Consider the following 18,182-nt stretch of genomic DNA (forward strand, 5'->3'; position numbering starts at 1 on the left):
ATATATATATATATATATATACAATCAACATTTAAACCCCACAACCCCTATATATATATATATAATCATAGTCACTTATATACTACACTACTCTCTCCACGCCCCACCCCGAGAGCCCTCCAAAAACTCCAAATACTTGCCCCATTTCCCGACAAACAAATCGAAGTCAACCCGTCTTCCCAATGACACCTTTTCATAAGCCGCCACCCTCTCCATCTCCGTGCACCACTCCGTATATGGGGGTGCACCAGCTGATGTCCAACCCCTCAAAATAACCTGCCTGGCGATCATCAAACATGTCAGAACCCAATTCTCTATATGACTATCCCCCACATCGATGACCACCCCATCGCCTAGAACACAAAGTCTGGGGCAAAACGAAACCCGAGTGCCTACCACGTCACACACAAAATTCTGAACCTTCAACCAGAATTTCTGGATCTCAGCACACCAAAAAACATGGGCCATGTCTCCATCCTCCGATTGGCAACGCCAGCAGGTGGGTGTGTCTTTAAGACCAAGCCTATACAGTCTAGCGGGGGTCCAATAAAATCTATGCAAAATCTTGAATTGCATAAGACGCACCCTTACATCTCTAGATGCAGTTTTAACGTTTTTAAGAATCTTAGCCCACACTCCCTCCTCCAATACCAAGTTGAAATCTTTCTCCCATACTCTCTTGATAGAAGTTAAAGCTCCATACCCCAGACTCTGAATTAGCAGGTAGTAATACACTGATGCCTAATGACCTTTTCCAAAAGCAGTAATCACCTCTCCCAGAGTATCTGCCACTTTAGGCGGGTGTGTGCTACTCCCAAAAACAGTACAAAGCAGGCGGCACAGTTGTAAATACCTATAAAACCCAAAATGTTGAACCAAATTTTCAAAAGATTTCAACACTCCACTCTCATATAGGTCACCAAGTGTAGTAACCCCCCTCACAATCCACTCTGACCAGCAGAAAGGGGACTTACCAATACACAATCTTGGGTTCTGCCATATGCTCGAGGCAACATTTAAATAAATGTCAGAGTTAAACACTCTGGACACTTTTGTCCATACCGAGTGCAAATGCGAAATAATGGGGTGTAACTTAACTTCTCCGATTATTTTGATAGAGAGGCTTTGCAATGGCGAAATAGGGGCAAGAACTTCCTGTTCAATACCAAACCAGGGAGGGGCTCTCTCAGTTGGAAGTGACCAATGAGCCAAATGTCTGAGACTGAACGCATAGTAATAAAACAAAATCTTGGGTAGGCCTAGCCCACCTTTGTCAATCGGCCTATGTAACTTATTGAAATGCAGTCTGGGACGCTTACCATTCCAAATGAAGGACTTCGCTATGCTATCAAATTGCTTGAAATAAGAGAGGGGGACATCTACAGGGAGAGATTGTAGCAGGTAGTTACATTTTGGAATACAATTCATTTTAATAACATTAACCTTCCCAATCATCGATATATGTAATGAAGCCCAACTGTCAACATCACTTGAAAACCTTTTTATTAAAGTGTCAAAATTAACTCTAAATAATCAGACAAATTTGCTGGGAATAAAATACCCAAATACTTAATGCCCTGGTTGGGCCACTGGAAGGCGCCCGGCTGGAAGGCCGTTACTGGACAGTACACTGTCAGAGTCAAAGCTTCGGATTTAGACCAACTGACTTTGTATCCTAAGAACTTGGAAAAGGAATTAATAATTCTGTGGAGGCAAGGCATAGATCTAGTAGGGTCAGAGACAAATAATAAAATATAATCTGCGTAAAGCAGAAGCTTATGCGCTACGCCTCCCACCATCACCCCTGGAAAATCATCCTCCTTTCTTATCGTGGTTTCTAATGGTTCCAGGGCAAGACAGAACAATAATGGGGAAAGAGGGCAACCCTGCCTAGTGCCACTATCCAGAGTAAAATAATCAGAAATTAATCCATTTGTTTGTATCGCTGCTACATGGTGTCTATTAAGTAACTTAATCCAACCAATAAATGTACTCCCGAACCCACACATTTCCAAAATCTTAAAAAGATAATCCCATTCTACCATATCAAATGCCTTTTCGGCGTCAAGTGAGATGGCAGTGACCGGAGACTGATCATTCACTACTGACCACATGATATTGATGAAACGCCTAATGTTACCAGAAGAGCTACGACTCCGAATAAACCCCACCTGATCTATATGTATAAGAGATGTCATAACTTCACTTAATCGGTTAGCCAAAATTTTTGACAAAATGTTTACATCTAGCTGGATCAGGTAAATTGGACGGTAACTTTTACACTCACTTGGATCTTTGTCCTTTTTATGAATCAGACTGATCCAGGCTTGTGTCATGGTTGGAGGAAGCTTTCCATTCTTTAATGATTCAGTATAAACTTCTAACAAAAGTGGAACCAATCTTATAGCATAAGATCTAAAAAATTCAATGGCAAAACCATCTGGCCCCGGAGCCTTGCCTGTAGGTAAGGACTTAATTACCTCGTCAAGCTCCGCCAAGGTTATCTCAGAATCAAGATAATTTTTTTGCTCAGTCATCAATTTAGGGAGTTCTAATGGTTCCACAAATTTTCTAATATCTTCATCAGTAGACAAAGACATGGAACTATAAAGATCAGGATAGAACTCTTTAAAGGCATAAAAATTTCACCACCAGCAGATTTCACTGAGGGAATGGTAGAAAAAGACTCTCTCTGCTTTATATATCTAGCCAAAAGCTTCCCTGCTTTGTCCCCCTGACTCAAAGTACGACTGTCTTGCCCTGAATAACCAAAACTCCACTTTCCGTGACAAAATAGTATTATATCTGTATTTCATTCGGGTCAATTCTCTGAGGCCATCAGCTGACATACGGTGCTTCAGCTCTGCCTCTGCACTTTTAATATTTCCTTCCAACTCCACAAGTTCTCGTGCTTTGGATTTTTTGATGAATGAGGCATACTGTTCGATCTGACCCCTAAGAACCACCTTAAGTGCTTCCTAAGCCATGACCACAGAAGATACTGAGGACCAGTTGGTCTCCATATAAACATTGATTTCAGTCTTTAACATTTGTTGGAAATCAGGATTTTGCAAAAGGGATACATTAAAGTGCCAACTATATGATTTCGTTTTCTCCGTATGTGGCAACACTTCTAAACTCACCATCTGAAACTAAGATGTTTCCAATTGAGCAATCCACAACAGATGAAATGAGGGACTAAAAAAAAAAAAAATGTATTCTAGAATAAATCTTATGGACTGATGAAAAAAATGTATAGTCCCTACCAGATGGGTTCAAAAGTCACCAAATATCTGCAAGACCAAGATTTTTACACATTATGTGAAGCGTCAGTGTTGCTCTAGGGGGCTTACACACTTTTGCTTCAATATGATCAAGGACTGAGTCCATCAAAAGATTAAAGTCTCCTCCCAATATTATATTATGAGGGGTGCCAGCGGCTTGTAACATCCCTTCGAGATCAATAAAAAAGCCCTGATCATCAGTGTTAGGTGCATAAATATTAGCCAAACCAACCTTGAATTTCTGCTAAAACAATAATGATTCTCCCTAATTTATCTTTAATCTGTTTGAGAGATTTGAATTGTAGATGTTTACTTATCAAAGTAATGACTCCCCTGCTCTTACTTGAGCCAGCACTAAAGAAAACACCCCATATCTTCCCAAATTTTTCAGCTTCCTGCGAGGAAAGATGTGTTTCTTGAAGAAACACTATATCACATTTCTTATGCTTAAGAAAAGTTGACGCGAATTTCTCCCGCTGCACCATCCAAACCGAATCCCTGGTCCGCAGGCCCATCAGAGGTTTCAGCTTGAGCGCATAAGTGTCTTTTAATGTCTCCAGAGCCCGAGGATTTTGACTTTTTTGCCATGTTTACCTCAAAGAAAAATATGTAGCTGGGTGTATCGAATCTCACCGGATTATAACATGAAAATAATAAAAAAAACTAGCAAAGTGTGCAGAGCTCGCCGTTTACACGTCTGCTCCTCGCATGCCGTCACGTGACCTAGCCATGATTACTTCAATCAATGAGTGAAAGTGTAAAATAACAGGACGGTTACTGAGATTGAGTAGTATTTGGCTGCGAGTAGTATTTGGCTGGTCATGTGATTCTAACATGGCAGCCCCATGTGTGGACCCTCTCCATGTAGAATAAAACAGCTTTTATAAGGTTACTTATATGACTGGAGTCTTCATTTTAATGTGAGTGGTAATGATTTCCTACATATATTGCAAAATTAGTTCATGTCTTTAGGAATTAAACTTTTTTAATGAGGAAAAAAATTCTGAGTGCACCTTTAAGTATACAGTATGTATGCACAATGTACTAAGTGCTTCTTTATACTGAACTCAACTGGGAATGACTTGATTTGATGATTTAAATTATTTTTAAAAAATCATTGTAGATTGTACAGTGAATACAATTTTGTCTCTTACTGTTGAGATGCCTAAATAACTAATACATAATCACTTTCAACAACTGTCTTCTACTGAACATCATTTAAAAGGCAACATATACATCACAAATATTTCATTAAAGCAGATGTTTTGCCAGTGATGGATTTTGGAATGATATTTTTTTCCTGTCTGCTAATGTCACAGCTCAAGATAGTCACTAGTGGTGTTAGGACTGTAAAAACTTTTCTTTGAAACTTAATGATTAGCTTGTCATGTGTTTTATTCATGGTGTAAAGAGCTATTGAACACCCCTTTTCAAATTTTCAAAGAGATCTTAGGATTTACATTAAAGCTTTTGTACCTCTTTTTAGAAATGGGCTACCAAAACTCGGTGTTTGATGTTTTTATATGATTTTGATGCTGTGTGTGTATGACCCACTTATATATATACAGGGATGGGAAGGTTACTTTTAAAAAGTATTCCGCTACAGATTACAGAATACATGCTGTAAATTTAATTTGTAACGTATTCCGTTAGATTACTCAAAGTCAGTAATGTAATCTAAACACTTTGGATTACTTCTTCAATACTGGCAAATTTTTCACTTGTTTTGACTATAAACAAGTAAATAAAGTAAGAAAATTCACTTAGATTTATCTTGCTTTAAGAATTTTTTGATATTTTACAGAAAAACAATATTTAAATTCTCATTAAGAATAAGATTTTTGCAGTACATCTTTGCTCTAATATCAAAGGTCTTACTAGAGAAAAAAAAGTTATGCTCCAACGTGCATTTTCATCATAGATATATTGATTGTAGCTTTCTATACAATGTTAAAGGTTACACTGGTTAGCATTTCTTGTAAAAATACCCTAACTTCACAAAAAACTTTGACAAGGTGTATAATCATGTATTTATTGGATTTATGTTTCATCTGTCAAAGCGTTTCTAACTGTTTTCTTGTTAAACTGTAGAAAAGTGATGTAGCTCCTCTATTAAGCTCCCAAGGGAAAATTCCTTCATATACACCTTTTCACTCACAACAGTATGAACTTGTATGAATGTAACACATCTTAAGAAAGTGTTTCACTGCTGTTCAAAAGCTCCTCAGATTGCATCTTTTATATAGATAAATGTTTTCCAACTGAATAGTCTAAACATTAAATGAAACAAATGACAATAAAATGCAAAGTAATCTCTTCAGTAATCAAAATACATTTTGAATGTAACTGTATTCTGATTAACAATGATTTAAACTGTAACTGTAGTGGAATACAGATACTGATATTTTGTATTTTAAATACTTAATCCCGTTACATGCATTTCGTTACTCCCAAACCCTGTGTGTGTGTGTGTGTGTGTGTGTGTGTGTGTGTGTGTGTGTGTGTATATATATATATATATATATATATATATATATATAGCATTCAAAAAGTATTCAGACCCCTTAATTTTTTTCACATATTGTTATGTTGCAGCCTTATGCTAAAATGCTTTAAATAAAAATAATTTCCACATCAATATACACTCCATAACCCATAATGACAGAAACCTTCCTTCATATTTATGTGGTAACACTTGACTCATTACTTATGGGTTACCAAAATTATTTAAAAAGACCTCCAGCAATATCTAACATGCCAAAGTTAATAATTTGTAATGAACAGAAGAGATATCCCAAGGATTGCACAGGTTGGGCACATACATCCCTATATTTCTGTAAGGTAAGCTGACTATGACTATTTCCTTCTACTCAATTCCATCTAAACAGAGGTACAAATTATTGGACCAAAAACATCTAAAAATAAGCCGCTAAAATATAATTTGACTCTCGATGAATGTACTGTTACATCGTCTTCTACAGCGAAGAACTTGGGTGTTATATTTGATACCAATATGTCATTTGACAATCAAATTTCCAATGTTTGTAGAACAGCTTTCTTCCACCTCAGAAATATTGCTAAGTTATGACACATGCTCTCTGTTGCTGATGCCGAAAAACTAATTCATGCATTCATGACCTCAAGACTAGATTATTGTAATGCATTGGGAGGATGTCCAGTAAGTTCAATAAATAAACTTCAACTGGTTCAAAATGCAGCAGCCAGAGTGCTGACTAGAACCAAGAAATATGATCATATTAGCCCCATTTTATCATCTTTTTTTTTCAATTAATTTCATATTAATTGAAAAATTGTATTGACTACGTACACAGCTTTGAATGGTCTAGCTCCGCAATACTTAAGTGACCTTCTACCACGCTATATTCCATCACGTTCGTTACGATCGCAAAATTCTGGCCTGTTAATAGTTCCTAGAATATCAAAATCCACAAAAGGAGGTAGATCCTTTTCCTATTTGGCTCCTAAACTATGGAATAGTCTCCCTAACACTGTTTGGGATGCAGACACACTCATTGAGTTTAAGTCTAGACTAAAGACACATCTATTTAGCCGAGCGCACACCTAATTTATCCACCAACTCACAATTAGGCTGCTTTAGTTAGGTCTGCCGAAACCAGAAACATTTATCATGATCTATAACTCCACAACAAATTGAATGGCATCTACGCTAATATTATTCTAATTGTTTCCTTTGATTCATATCCCAAGGTTACCAGAGCTGGCCAGATCCAGCTCCGTTCCTGCTTGATGTCAGACTCCACTGCAACGTGTCTCTGAGTGATGATGACTAAATGCAGCCGGTGCCAGCCAGACATAACTTCAGTCTATTACGATGGACTTCAGAGGATGAACTGATGCCAACTCCAACCATAAGACATGGGATACTTCATATGCCACTGCCTGAACCTTGGACTTAAGGTAGACCTCACCGTAATGACCTGCCAGTTGAACTGCGGTACATCTCACTGATCTCTTTCTGCATCACCCTGGTCTAATGATGGACTCTTAAAATGGAATACATAGACTATCAATTAATTGCCAAAAAAAGCCTTCATCAGTCAACTAACATTGGACAATGCATCTATGTGAACATCTGCAGTTAATCCAGGATGAACTTCTGTGTACTGTGTTAAGGATCTGAATACTTATGTTAATGTGATGTTTCAGTTTTTTCTTTTTTTTGGATTTTCCCCCCTTTTTCTCCCAATTTGGAATTCCCAGTTCCCAATGTGCTTTTAAGTCCTCGTGGTCGCGTAGTGATTCGACTCAGTCCAGGTGGTGGAGGACGAATCCCAGTTGCCTCTGCGTCTGAGACCGCCAACCCACGCATCTTATCACGTGGCTTGTTGAGCGCGTTGCCACGGAGACATAGCGTGTGTGGAGGCTTCACGCCACCCACCGCGGCAACCACGCTCAACTCACCATGCGCCCCACCGAGAACGAACCACATTATAGTGATCACGAGGAGGTTACCCCATGTGACTCTACCCTCCCTAGCAACCGGGCCAATTTGGTTGCTTAGGAGACTTGGCTGGAGTCACTCAGCATGCCCTAGCGAACTAACTAGCGAACTCCAGGGGTGGTAGACAGCGTCTTTACCACTGAGCTACCCAGGCTACCCAGAATTTTTAATAAATTCGCAAAGTTATAAATAATCTGGTTCTTGCTTTGTCATTATGGGTAATGGAGTGTAGATTGATATAACTTAAAGCATTTTAGCATAAGGCTGCAACATAACAAAATGTGAAAAAAAAAATGAAGGGGTCTGAATACTTTCTGAATGCACTATATATACACTATATTGCCAAAAGTATTCGCTCATTTGCCTTTAGACGCATATGAACTTAAGTGACATCCCATTCTTAATCCATAGGGTTTAATATGGCATCGGCCCACCCTTTGCAGCTATAACAGCTTCAACTCTTCTGGGAAGGCTTTCCACAAGGTTTAGGAGTGTGTTTATGGGAATTTTTGACCATTCTTCCAGAAGCACATTTGTGAGGTCAGACACTGATGTTGGACGAGAAGGCCTGGCTTGCAGTCTTCGCTCTAATTCATCCCAAAGGTGCTCTATCGGATTGAGGTCAGGACTCTGTGCAGGCCAGTCAAGTTCTTCCACACCAAACTCGCTCATCCATGTCTTTATAGACCTTGCTTTGTGCACTGGTGCGCAGTCATGTTGGAACAGGAAGGGGCCATCCCTAAACTGTTCCCACAAAGTTGGGAGCATGGAACTGTCCAAAATCTCTTGGTATGCTGAAGCATTCAGAGTTCCTTTCACTGGAACTAAGGGGCCAAGCCCAGCTCCTGAAAAACAACCCCACACCATAATCCCCCCTCCACCAAACTTCACAGTTGGCACAATGCAGTCAGACAAGTACCGTTCTCCTGGCAACCGCCAAACCCAGACTCGTCCATCAGATTGCCAGATGGAGAAGCGTGATTCGTCACTCCAGAGAACGCTTCTCCACTGCTCTAGAGTCCAGTGGTGGTGTGCTTTACACCACTGCATCCGACGCTTTGCATTGCACTTGGCTTGGATGCAGCTGCTCGGCCATGGAAACCCATTCCATGAAGCTCTCTACGCACTGTTCTTGAGCTAATCTGAAGGCCACATGAACTTTGGAGGTCTGTAGCGATTGACTCTGCAGAAAGTTGGCGACCTCTGCGCACTATGCGCCTCAGCATCCGCTGACCCCGCTCTGTCATTTTACGTGGCCTACCACTTCGTGGCTGAGTTGCTGTCATTCCCAATCGCTTCCACTTTGTTATAATACCACTGACAGTTGACTGTGGAATATTTAGTAGCGAGGAAATTTCACGACTGGACTTGTTGCACAGGTGGCATCCTATCACAGTACCACGCTGGAATTCACTGAGCTCCTGAGAGCGGCCCATTCTTTCACAAATGTTTGTAGAAACAGTCTGCATGCCTAGGTGCTTCATTTTATACACCTGTGGCCATGGAAGTGATTGGAACACCTGAATTCAATTATTTGGATGGGTGAGCGAATACTTTTGGCAATATAGTGTATATATATATATATATATATATATATATATATATATATACACACACACACACACACACACACACACACACACACACTGCTGGTCAAAAGCTTTGAAACACTTACTCATTCTTTATTATAATTTTCACATTTTAGAATAATAAAGTCATCAAAACTATGGAATAACATAAATGGAACTATGTGAATTATGTTGTGACTAAACAAAATTTCAGTCAAGTGTTTCAAAACTTTTGACCGGTAGAGTGTGTGTGTGTGTGTGTGTGTATATATATATATATATATATATATATATATATATATATATATATATATATATATATATATATATATGTCAGTAGTATATGATCCCATTTATGTCTCAGTTATTAATAACTTTTTTGTATGCTTGATATGATATATAATTTACTCTTCCCCTATTTAAGTTAATTTTATTAACTTAAGTTATGTTGGCTCTCTTATAATCTAATACATTTTTATGCGTAATTCTGTTGGCGTTGAATTATATTTTCATTTCTCTATTTAGTGAAAATAAAAAGGGAGATCTTAAAGCTGTTTACAATTATGTATGATTTGGTTTACTGATTTAGAATGTTGTAACGGTAGACTAAAGTCTTCAATTCAGAATTTTAATGATACACTTCAGGATTACTTAGAGAAGTTTAGCATTTTCTTACTCCTGTTTTTATTGTGAATAGATTGTTATTCCTGTCTGACCCTGAAAGTGATTTGTCTTATTAAGATTGGAATAATTTGGAACATGCTAGAATGCAAGATTACTGAAAAAATGGCTCTTCATCATACCAAGACAGACCTTTTTTTCCTGTTACCTTAAAATGTGCTTCATGTGGGTAACATCTAATTTAACTGGTTTTATTCAAGTCACAAATGTTAGGCTATTTAATCGGACTAAATCTACCTGACAAATAAGTTTACGCAAACAAAAGTATTTTTTTATGGGTTAATTCAAGTAAAAATAGACTCTTGAGGTAACAATTGCAGCTCTGGGACTTGGTGTGCAAAGTTTGAGATTCACTGGTCTAAAGTTTTGGTTATCCACAAGTGTTTGATTTACCTGCAAATAGTGATTAGTCTATAGACACTTGATTAAAACATCGAAGCAAAATATTTGTATCATTTTGCTCATTTAAATACATCACAGGCACAAAAAGAACAAAACGAGACTTTATGATTTGCTCCGAAACATTTTATTAAATATTTTTAGGAACAAGGAACAAAATTTCTGCTGTTGCTACTAACAGGAGCCACAATGCCTGGTCCAAGAATATAGCACACTCTGTACTTAATTCAATATATATTTATATATTCATAGATCTATAATTTCACCTCTTTGTCAATTTATACTACTATTAACATGAACAGGAAGCAATGTTAGAAAAATACAATATGAAAAAGATCTAGCTAACAAAACTATTCCATTGAACTACAGATTTAAAAAAGACAAAAAGACAAAAAAAAAAACAAAAAAAAAAAAGAGAGAATTAGTATTACTCTTAAATAAAAATGTAACAAAATGGTGCGCTCCGCAGCATGATGATTCAAGATTATATGCGTTATTTTTTTTACAAACACATTTTGGTCAGTAAAAACACAAAATAAATGTATAAAAACAAGAATAAACATTGAAAAGATATTGTACATTTCAGTATATTCTTTAAATATGTCCCCCTCAACAAAACTGAAGGTCTTTATTTTTCTTTGAATCAAACTCTCTACAACCGTGTTATTAAGACCAATCACAACCTTTCTGAGCTGATACTGAGTTTCATCCAATCATCTTGTTATATCACAATATTCTCTTATCAAAACCATATTTAGCATCAATAAAGCATTAGGCACTAATAATTGTGAATTTTGGGCAAAGACAGATGCTAAAAATTGGTAAGATGGCACTTCAGATTGGTAAGAGGTCTTCATAAAAAGGTCCATTTGAGTCATATTCTGCATTCAATAACATAAACAATTTGAGGGGAACAAATTGTTAGATTAGGACTGACACAACGGCAAGCACTATAGATGCTGAGAGATGGGGTGGCTTTCTTAGTTGCATTTACATTGGATAAAGAATCTCAGACAATTAATTACACTCAGGAGTGCTGGTTGTTGTAAAATAGGATTTATTTTGGGAACAAAAAGTACTATAGTCATGGATTTTTGACCTCCTCCAATGCTTACAGTATCAAATGTATGTCTTGACTTTGAGTTAACTGGATTCTACATCTGATTCTACTCAATACTGCAGCACTCTGTTCCAAGTTCCAGTTAACAATAAGTGATTTACCATCACCTTGCATACAGCACCATATCTCAGATCTGGCTTTTCAGGTCCCAAATACTGTTACTTAGAGTACACTCTCCCTACACTCTCTGAATATTCTACAAAGTAAGACTGCAGAACCTTTGTAAAATCTGAAAATAAGGCTGAAAACAAAACAACAGGTGTAACACTGAGTTACCAAGTAAAATGGTCCTTGAATTAATAAAACTTTCTGTTAGAAACAAATACAAAACAAACCAAAAACTGGCTAATTAGTTCCGAAGGCTGCATTACAGGTCAGCTAGAATGAGAGAGACTGCATTTTCCAGAGAAAAATAAAATAAAATATCTCATAAACATTTCTTGGAATGGCACACTTAGGAAGCACCAAGTATGTTGAAAATCTTGGAACTGTGTTCATATAAAATTGCAATTTCTCATTCCATCAAGCTGGCAAGCATAGTCTAACAGATCAAATGAACTATTTTTTTTTCTTTAGGACTTCTTTCTTTCAGTTGTGCAGGCAACAAAAGAATGTATACAAAGATAGCAGACATACTACATATAAATAAATAAATAAAGAAAGAAAGAAAGAAAAGAAACTCTGCATCCCAAGAGGAATAAGTTTGAGGGTGCAAGCCTCTGGTACAGATATAACCATCAGGTGGCACTCTTAAGTGAGGTTATCAAAGCACTTCTGCACATAATTGAAACATTTGCGCATATTTGGCTCATTCATGCCCCCTGATGTCATCAAACAGCAGTCCGTTTAAAAGTAGCTGACTGAAATCTTCTATGGAATTTGAAGGCGTTTAAAACAGTTGCTGATATTGTACATTTTAACATTGTTTTTGTACAGATGTTTTTAATATAAGTCATATAAAAAAGGCCTGTAAACCAAACATGAGAAAATAGTAATGGCAAAAAAATAAAGAATAGATTGTGATAATGCAGTATAATAGGATTTGTACAAATTGAGAAGCAAGTCACAAAATGCCCATCGTCAACATTCTTTTCCTCTCTGTGCCCAAAACCTACCACGTGTGTGCAGTGCCACCTTTATCAAATGAAGGACAGATCAGAAACTTGGCGTACTGAACAGGATTCTACAAATGGAAAGATCCAGGTAAAAAGGTGTTTTGAAAAGACTTCATAAATGCAGCTATTCAAGTTATTCTTTCCTTCTCTTCCAGTCTTCCTTCTTTTGCAAACCATACACTGATTATTCATTCATTGCTTTTTTGTATTGTTTAATCTGCTGCATAGCTATCTGCATTCAGCCTTTTGTATTCCTGTGGAACATTTGCATTTTGAAGTGGCAGAAATTACATTTCTTACTGCTGATAAGAAAAATGTATAACCAGGTGATATCTTTTTCTTAACTTCAGTATTAAAATGCCATTTTGCACTCCGGTGACATTAGCTATTTATCAAAATAGCAGCACTAATGGATATAAAGAACTATTTCCATTTACTACATCATTCCTGCACAAAACAAATTACATACATTTTGTATAAGTAAATAATTTTCCATACATTTAAGACATATGAACATAATTTAGGTAACTGGACACAACAAAGTTAGATTTTTGGAAGCAAGACACTGGAAGTTCAATTAGGAACGAGCAAAATAGGTATGACTACATTTTGTGCGTTAATTCTTGCTTTAACAAGCAGTGCAATTCAAACATAAAGCACACTAACCTTGCATTACAATGTAAACTTAAATACACTGCTTGCATTAATAGGATCCCAGCCAGTGATATGCATTAAGCAAGTGTGAGCATGTGTTTTTGTGCATACGTGGAAAAAAAAAACATTGTGAATTTGAAAAATAAACAGTGCTTATTAACAGTACTTGCATTTTTTTAGGGATGCAATTTCATATGGTTGTATATTGAAGCTATGAATATTTCAACTGAAAACATTTCATACAAAATTTCATCATTAAAAATTCAATCATAAATATTCACCTTCCAAAGTTCAGTTCCAAAATATTCAGTGAACATTATGCATCGGCACACTACTGCTTTTCCTGCAATGCCAGGATGTACAAGATTGAATTTTCAACCAAATTTTAACCACTGAAATTTAATGGGCGAATTTGCAAAGCAAAATATAATGGACCGAATATTACCTGTCGAATAATAAAAGATGAAATAATAATAAAAAAAAAAACTGAATTGTTTGGAACTGAAGCTTTGGAAGGTATAATTGAATTTTTAATTATGATTTGTTTTTTTTCAATTCAAATATTCACAGCTTAAATATACAACTAGGGATGTCCCGATACCAAGACTGGTATTGGAATTGGGTCCGATACCGTGCTGTTGTACTTGTACATGTGCTTGTAAAAATGCTTCGATACCAAAAACCGATACCATCTGACGTACGATGTCATTCTGCAAACATTCAGCACACAATTAAAATCACGTTGTGTCCTAATGAGAATATTAAATCGCAAAAGCTGACACGCAGACACAAAGTGCTCATCCCTTTTAGAGATCTTTGACTCATACATGGAAAACACCATAATGAGCATCGCGCACCTTGCTTGTAGCAGATGATAGAGAGCAGAGCGGTAATTCACTTTTTTGCGTGAGTCACATACAGACTACATATTTAATTAAATAGCAGCCTTTTGCGGTTTAATAATCACTTTGAGTCACGCAGCGACCAGTTTGACTGGATTCTGAAGCCTACCGTCGTTCAAAATAAATGCTCAGCCAAAATAAAAGCTCAATTTAAAGGGAAAAACATACAACAGAAATAGATCACTACTGTATTGCTATGTAATATTCACTGTAATACTACTACTACTAATAATAAATCAATAGTAATTGTATTATACTTAAGCAATATCTCACATCTATGATGTTCTGTTAAGCAGTGACAAAAATAGCTCCAATGTTGTATTTTGGATTGTGCTGTGAGGTTCTGTATAATAGCACTTCATTTGATAAAAATAAATACAATATTATTTTGAAAATTAATTGTTATATTTTAATTTGATTAAAGTTTTAATCAATGCATTTAAGCATAATTTTGATGATAAAAATGAAACCGTTGATATGGAATTCAGAAAAAAATAAAACAAAAAAATCTGGCAAAAAAAGTGACGGTACTCGTACTCATTCTCCAAAAATCATATCGGGACATCCCTATATACAACCATATAAAATTGCATCCCTAAAAATGCAAGCATTGTTAATGCAATGCATTTACTTTTCAAGAAGTGCAATTCAGTGTACTTTTTTTAAAGACATTTGTCATTTTTCACATACTTCCATATGTGAGACAGTGGTCACTATTAATTAGTACTCATAAATTCCAGTTCTAGCATATCCAATCAACACTGTTGTTTCTAATGATGCTTTGTGCACCCAAAGCAGTGCAGGTCTGCTAAAAAAGGAACACTGATGTCTCAAAATTGGTAGATTTTATAAAATGATTTTCATTGATCAGTCTCTGTTCTCCTGTCCAACCACACACAAAAAAATAGACAAACTAGTGCAGCCTGAATTGCATCTATTCAGCGTTGTCATGGAGACACCTTAAAATAATATCTCAAGCTGTTGTGCAGTCAAGAGTTTTAGCAACAGTCATTTCAACAGCTAGAAACAAAACATAGTGCTGGCAACCTCATGAGTCGACCAAAAATAATCCAGAGTTCCAGAGTTTTTAAAGGACTGTGGGATGAAAACTGTAGTTGGCTGTTTACTAAAGAACTAAAACAGCAGTGGACTGGGGTTTAACTGACTGGGTAGAAATGAAAGTTTGCAGTGATCATTATATCTCCCACTTAAAATCTACTGGGGCTAAAACTATACCCCACTATCTCCCAGTTCTGGTTTTGCTGGAATGTCGTCCTCTCTCCTTTTGCTCTGCTCGTGGCAGCTATGGGTGAGAACACTCCACTGGTAGCCCACAAAGGTGGGGCTGATTGGGAGGTACTGGAAAATGCGATGGCGGCGCAGGAAATCCATACCAAATGGAAGGTCGTAAGATTCCATTCCGTCCCGTTTAGATCCGCTGCTTCCACGATTCATTTTACGGATCCCCCTTTCCTCTGGAGTGCCTTAAATCAAAGTGTTAAAAAGAAAAAAACTTTACAATCAGGGTTCCCACACGTTTTGAACAATTAATTTGCATAATACTTGGATAAGGATTTTTAAGAATCATTTTGATTCAGATTGATTCTCTAATCATCATTTTGACTGATTTGTGAACCGACTCATTGAAAAGAATCAATTTATCCAATGAAATGAATAAATCTATCCAATAAAATATCATAAGTACAAAAAGTGTATATTTACTATAGAAATTTCCATGATTTTTTTCATGAATATTTCATACAATTTATTTTAAAAATTCCCTGATATTTCTAGGTTTCTCTTTGACTGTGGGAACCATTTACAACAGGAAACAACATGACCAACAAGATGAGGAGACAACAAATGAAAATGTATGTTATGAAAACAAATACAACATCTCCCTCTCCTGACTAATCAGAAGAAATAGCATCTTATGAATTTATTGTGAGATTTGCACCTACCAGGAATAGTATTGTCCAACACAAATGCCACAGAACCTCCAACGAACATGGCAGTTGTAAGGAGAACATTCAGCACCTGGTCTATCTGCACTATACCTACAACAGAAGAAAAAAACAAGGTTTCTCACTGGTTCCTAAAGACAAATGTCATGCAGTCATCATTCATTTTCATCTGTGTTAAGTAAGTGTGTGTTTATGTATCCACCGGTGACTAGGGGATTCTCTTTGAGGTAGCTGGGCAGGACCAGGCCAAAGAAAATGGAGAAGCCAAGGACAAACAGGTTGCGGGAAGAGTTGAGGTCCACAAATTGCAGGTTGGAAAGGCCAACAGCGGTGATCATGCCGAACAACGTGCAGAACAGCGCTCCCAGAACTGGGTCCGGCAATGATGCGAAAAGAGCGCTGAATTTACCCACCATTCCCAGTAACAGCATCAGAGCTGCACCATATTGAATGACCCGCCTGCTTCCCACCTGCCCAATGAGAGCATAAATAGAGGAGAAACCAACCAATCAGAGGACAGTACTCCATCAATGTAATTTGTTAAATGTTAATATTTTAATCCTGGTTATGTACTACATTTATTTGCATTTTTACCTCGCTCTCTTGCTTAAGTTAAAGAAAATTTCATTTGATGTCAGTAGATCTAAATGAAGTAATAAAGTCTCAAACAGTCTTCCCTGTGCGGTTTTATGTCATTGTGATGTCAATAATTTATGTGTTATCAGATTATGTCAAATCAAATTATTTTATTGTCACTCCACCATAAGTGTAATGACGAATGAAAACTTAAGTGCATGGTCCACAAACTGCATTCATATATAGACAGAAGAACATAATATATCATACCAAATATCATACTAAAACATTATTTACTCTGTAACAAACAGTAGCAATTATGATATTAATCTGTTAAATTATAAAATGTCAACTAGTATGTAATATATTGCCATGAATAAATATATATATTTTTACTGGCTCATTGTAAAGACAGTGAGACTGGTTTGCAATTTGATCAATTTGATGAAGACAGTGATGGTTTTTGATTGTTTTGTTGTTAAGTGAGTGGAAAGACAACACAAAAGAAAGGCAAGTGTGAACAAGAGAGGTTTAACAGGAAAAGACCGTACTTTTGTGATGCCCAGTACACCGATGTTTGGGCTGGAAGATGTGGAGCCATTCCCTGTCCCAAAGACGCCATCAAGAACACAGGAAAGACCCTCTATAAAGATCCCTCTGAGAAACAGAGATGAGCAAAGATTCTGTTTTTAAGGTGTATTAGGGCAAAATAAACATGATATGCATCTTAATGGTTTGATATTTGGCGCAATTGTATCCTTGTGCTGCATGCACCTTTAATTTCACTTTCTATTGATATTACATAACCAGTGTACAGTATGTGTGTGTTATACCTGTTAATGGCATGTATAGGTGGTGGAGGGGCACAGGAGAGACGGGCACAGGCGTAGTAGTCTCCAATGGACTCTATGATACTGGCAACCACAGCACTGAGCATGCCAATCACCCCTGCTGCGGTCACTGTGGGCAGCCCCCATTGGACTACAACACACAAAACATTGTTTGGTTGTCTAATCAGGTTTAGCACATAGAATACATACTTTTCAAATAAAGGTTTACTACTACCTCTGATTCACTACACAATTGATCTGCTTCTTATTTGTTTACTCAACAGTAATATTTTAAAACAAGCTCTCAAGCATAATGTAACATGCATTGAAATGCTGGAACACATATACAGTGGCCCAAAAAAGTAGACACTTCTGAACAATTTAGCCACAGTTAAAAATGTCAGAATGTCATTGCATTAAATACAAAATATCAAACCAAGTGGCATATGAAACAAAGGATGCTACTGTAGACTTTTTCTTAGTAGTTACATTAACTATTAACATGTTTCATTAAGTTTGACAACCAGAAAGTATCCAAAAACTTGTCTTAAATTTGTCTTAATGTTGAGCAGTACTGTATATCCATTGGTTTATAAATTTAAAACC

The 18,182-nt window shown here is 36.8% G+C and overlaps 1 protein-coding gene across 2 annotated transcripts in view; it reads right to left on the bottom strand.

The window, feature by feature from the left end:
- Positions 1–10,532: 10,532 nt before the first annotated feature.
- The window catches only part of LOC127414766 (solute carrier family 23 member 2-like), a 95,463-nt gene continuing 87,813 nt past the window's right edge, over positions 10,533–18,182 (bottom strand). For both annotated transcript variants that reach the window (XM_051653033.1, XM_051653032.1), the window contains 5 exons: positions 17,580–17,727; positions 17,298–17,403; positions 16,373–16,640; positions 16,168–16,263; positions 10,533–15,690 (listed from right to left, as the gene is read on the bottom strand). In XM_051653033.1, the coding sequence (XP_051508993.1) occupies positions 15,437–15,690; positions 16,168–16,263; positions 16,373–16,640; positions 17,298–17,403; positions 17,580–17,727 (872 nt within the window). In that variant the 3' untranslated portion in view covers positions 10,533–15,436. The remainder of the gene's footprint in view (positions 15,691–16,167; positions 16,264–16,372; positions 16,641–17,297; positions 17,404–17,579; positions 17,728–18,182) is intronic.

The sequence above is a fragment of the Myxocyprinus asiaticus genome, chromosome 24 (genome assembly GCF_019703515.2).
Source record: "Myxocyprinus asiaticus isolate MX2 ecotype Aquarium Trade chromosome 24, UBuf_Myxa_2, whole genome shotgun sequence".
NCBI classification, from domain to species: Eukaryota; Metazoa; Chordata; class Actinopteri; order Cypriniformes; family Catostomidae; genus Myxocyprinus; species Myxocyprinus asiaticus.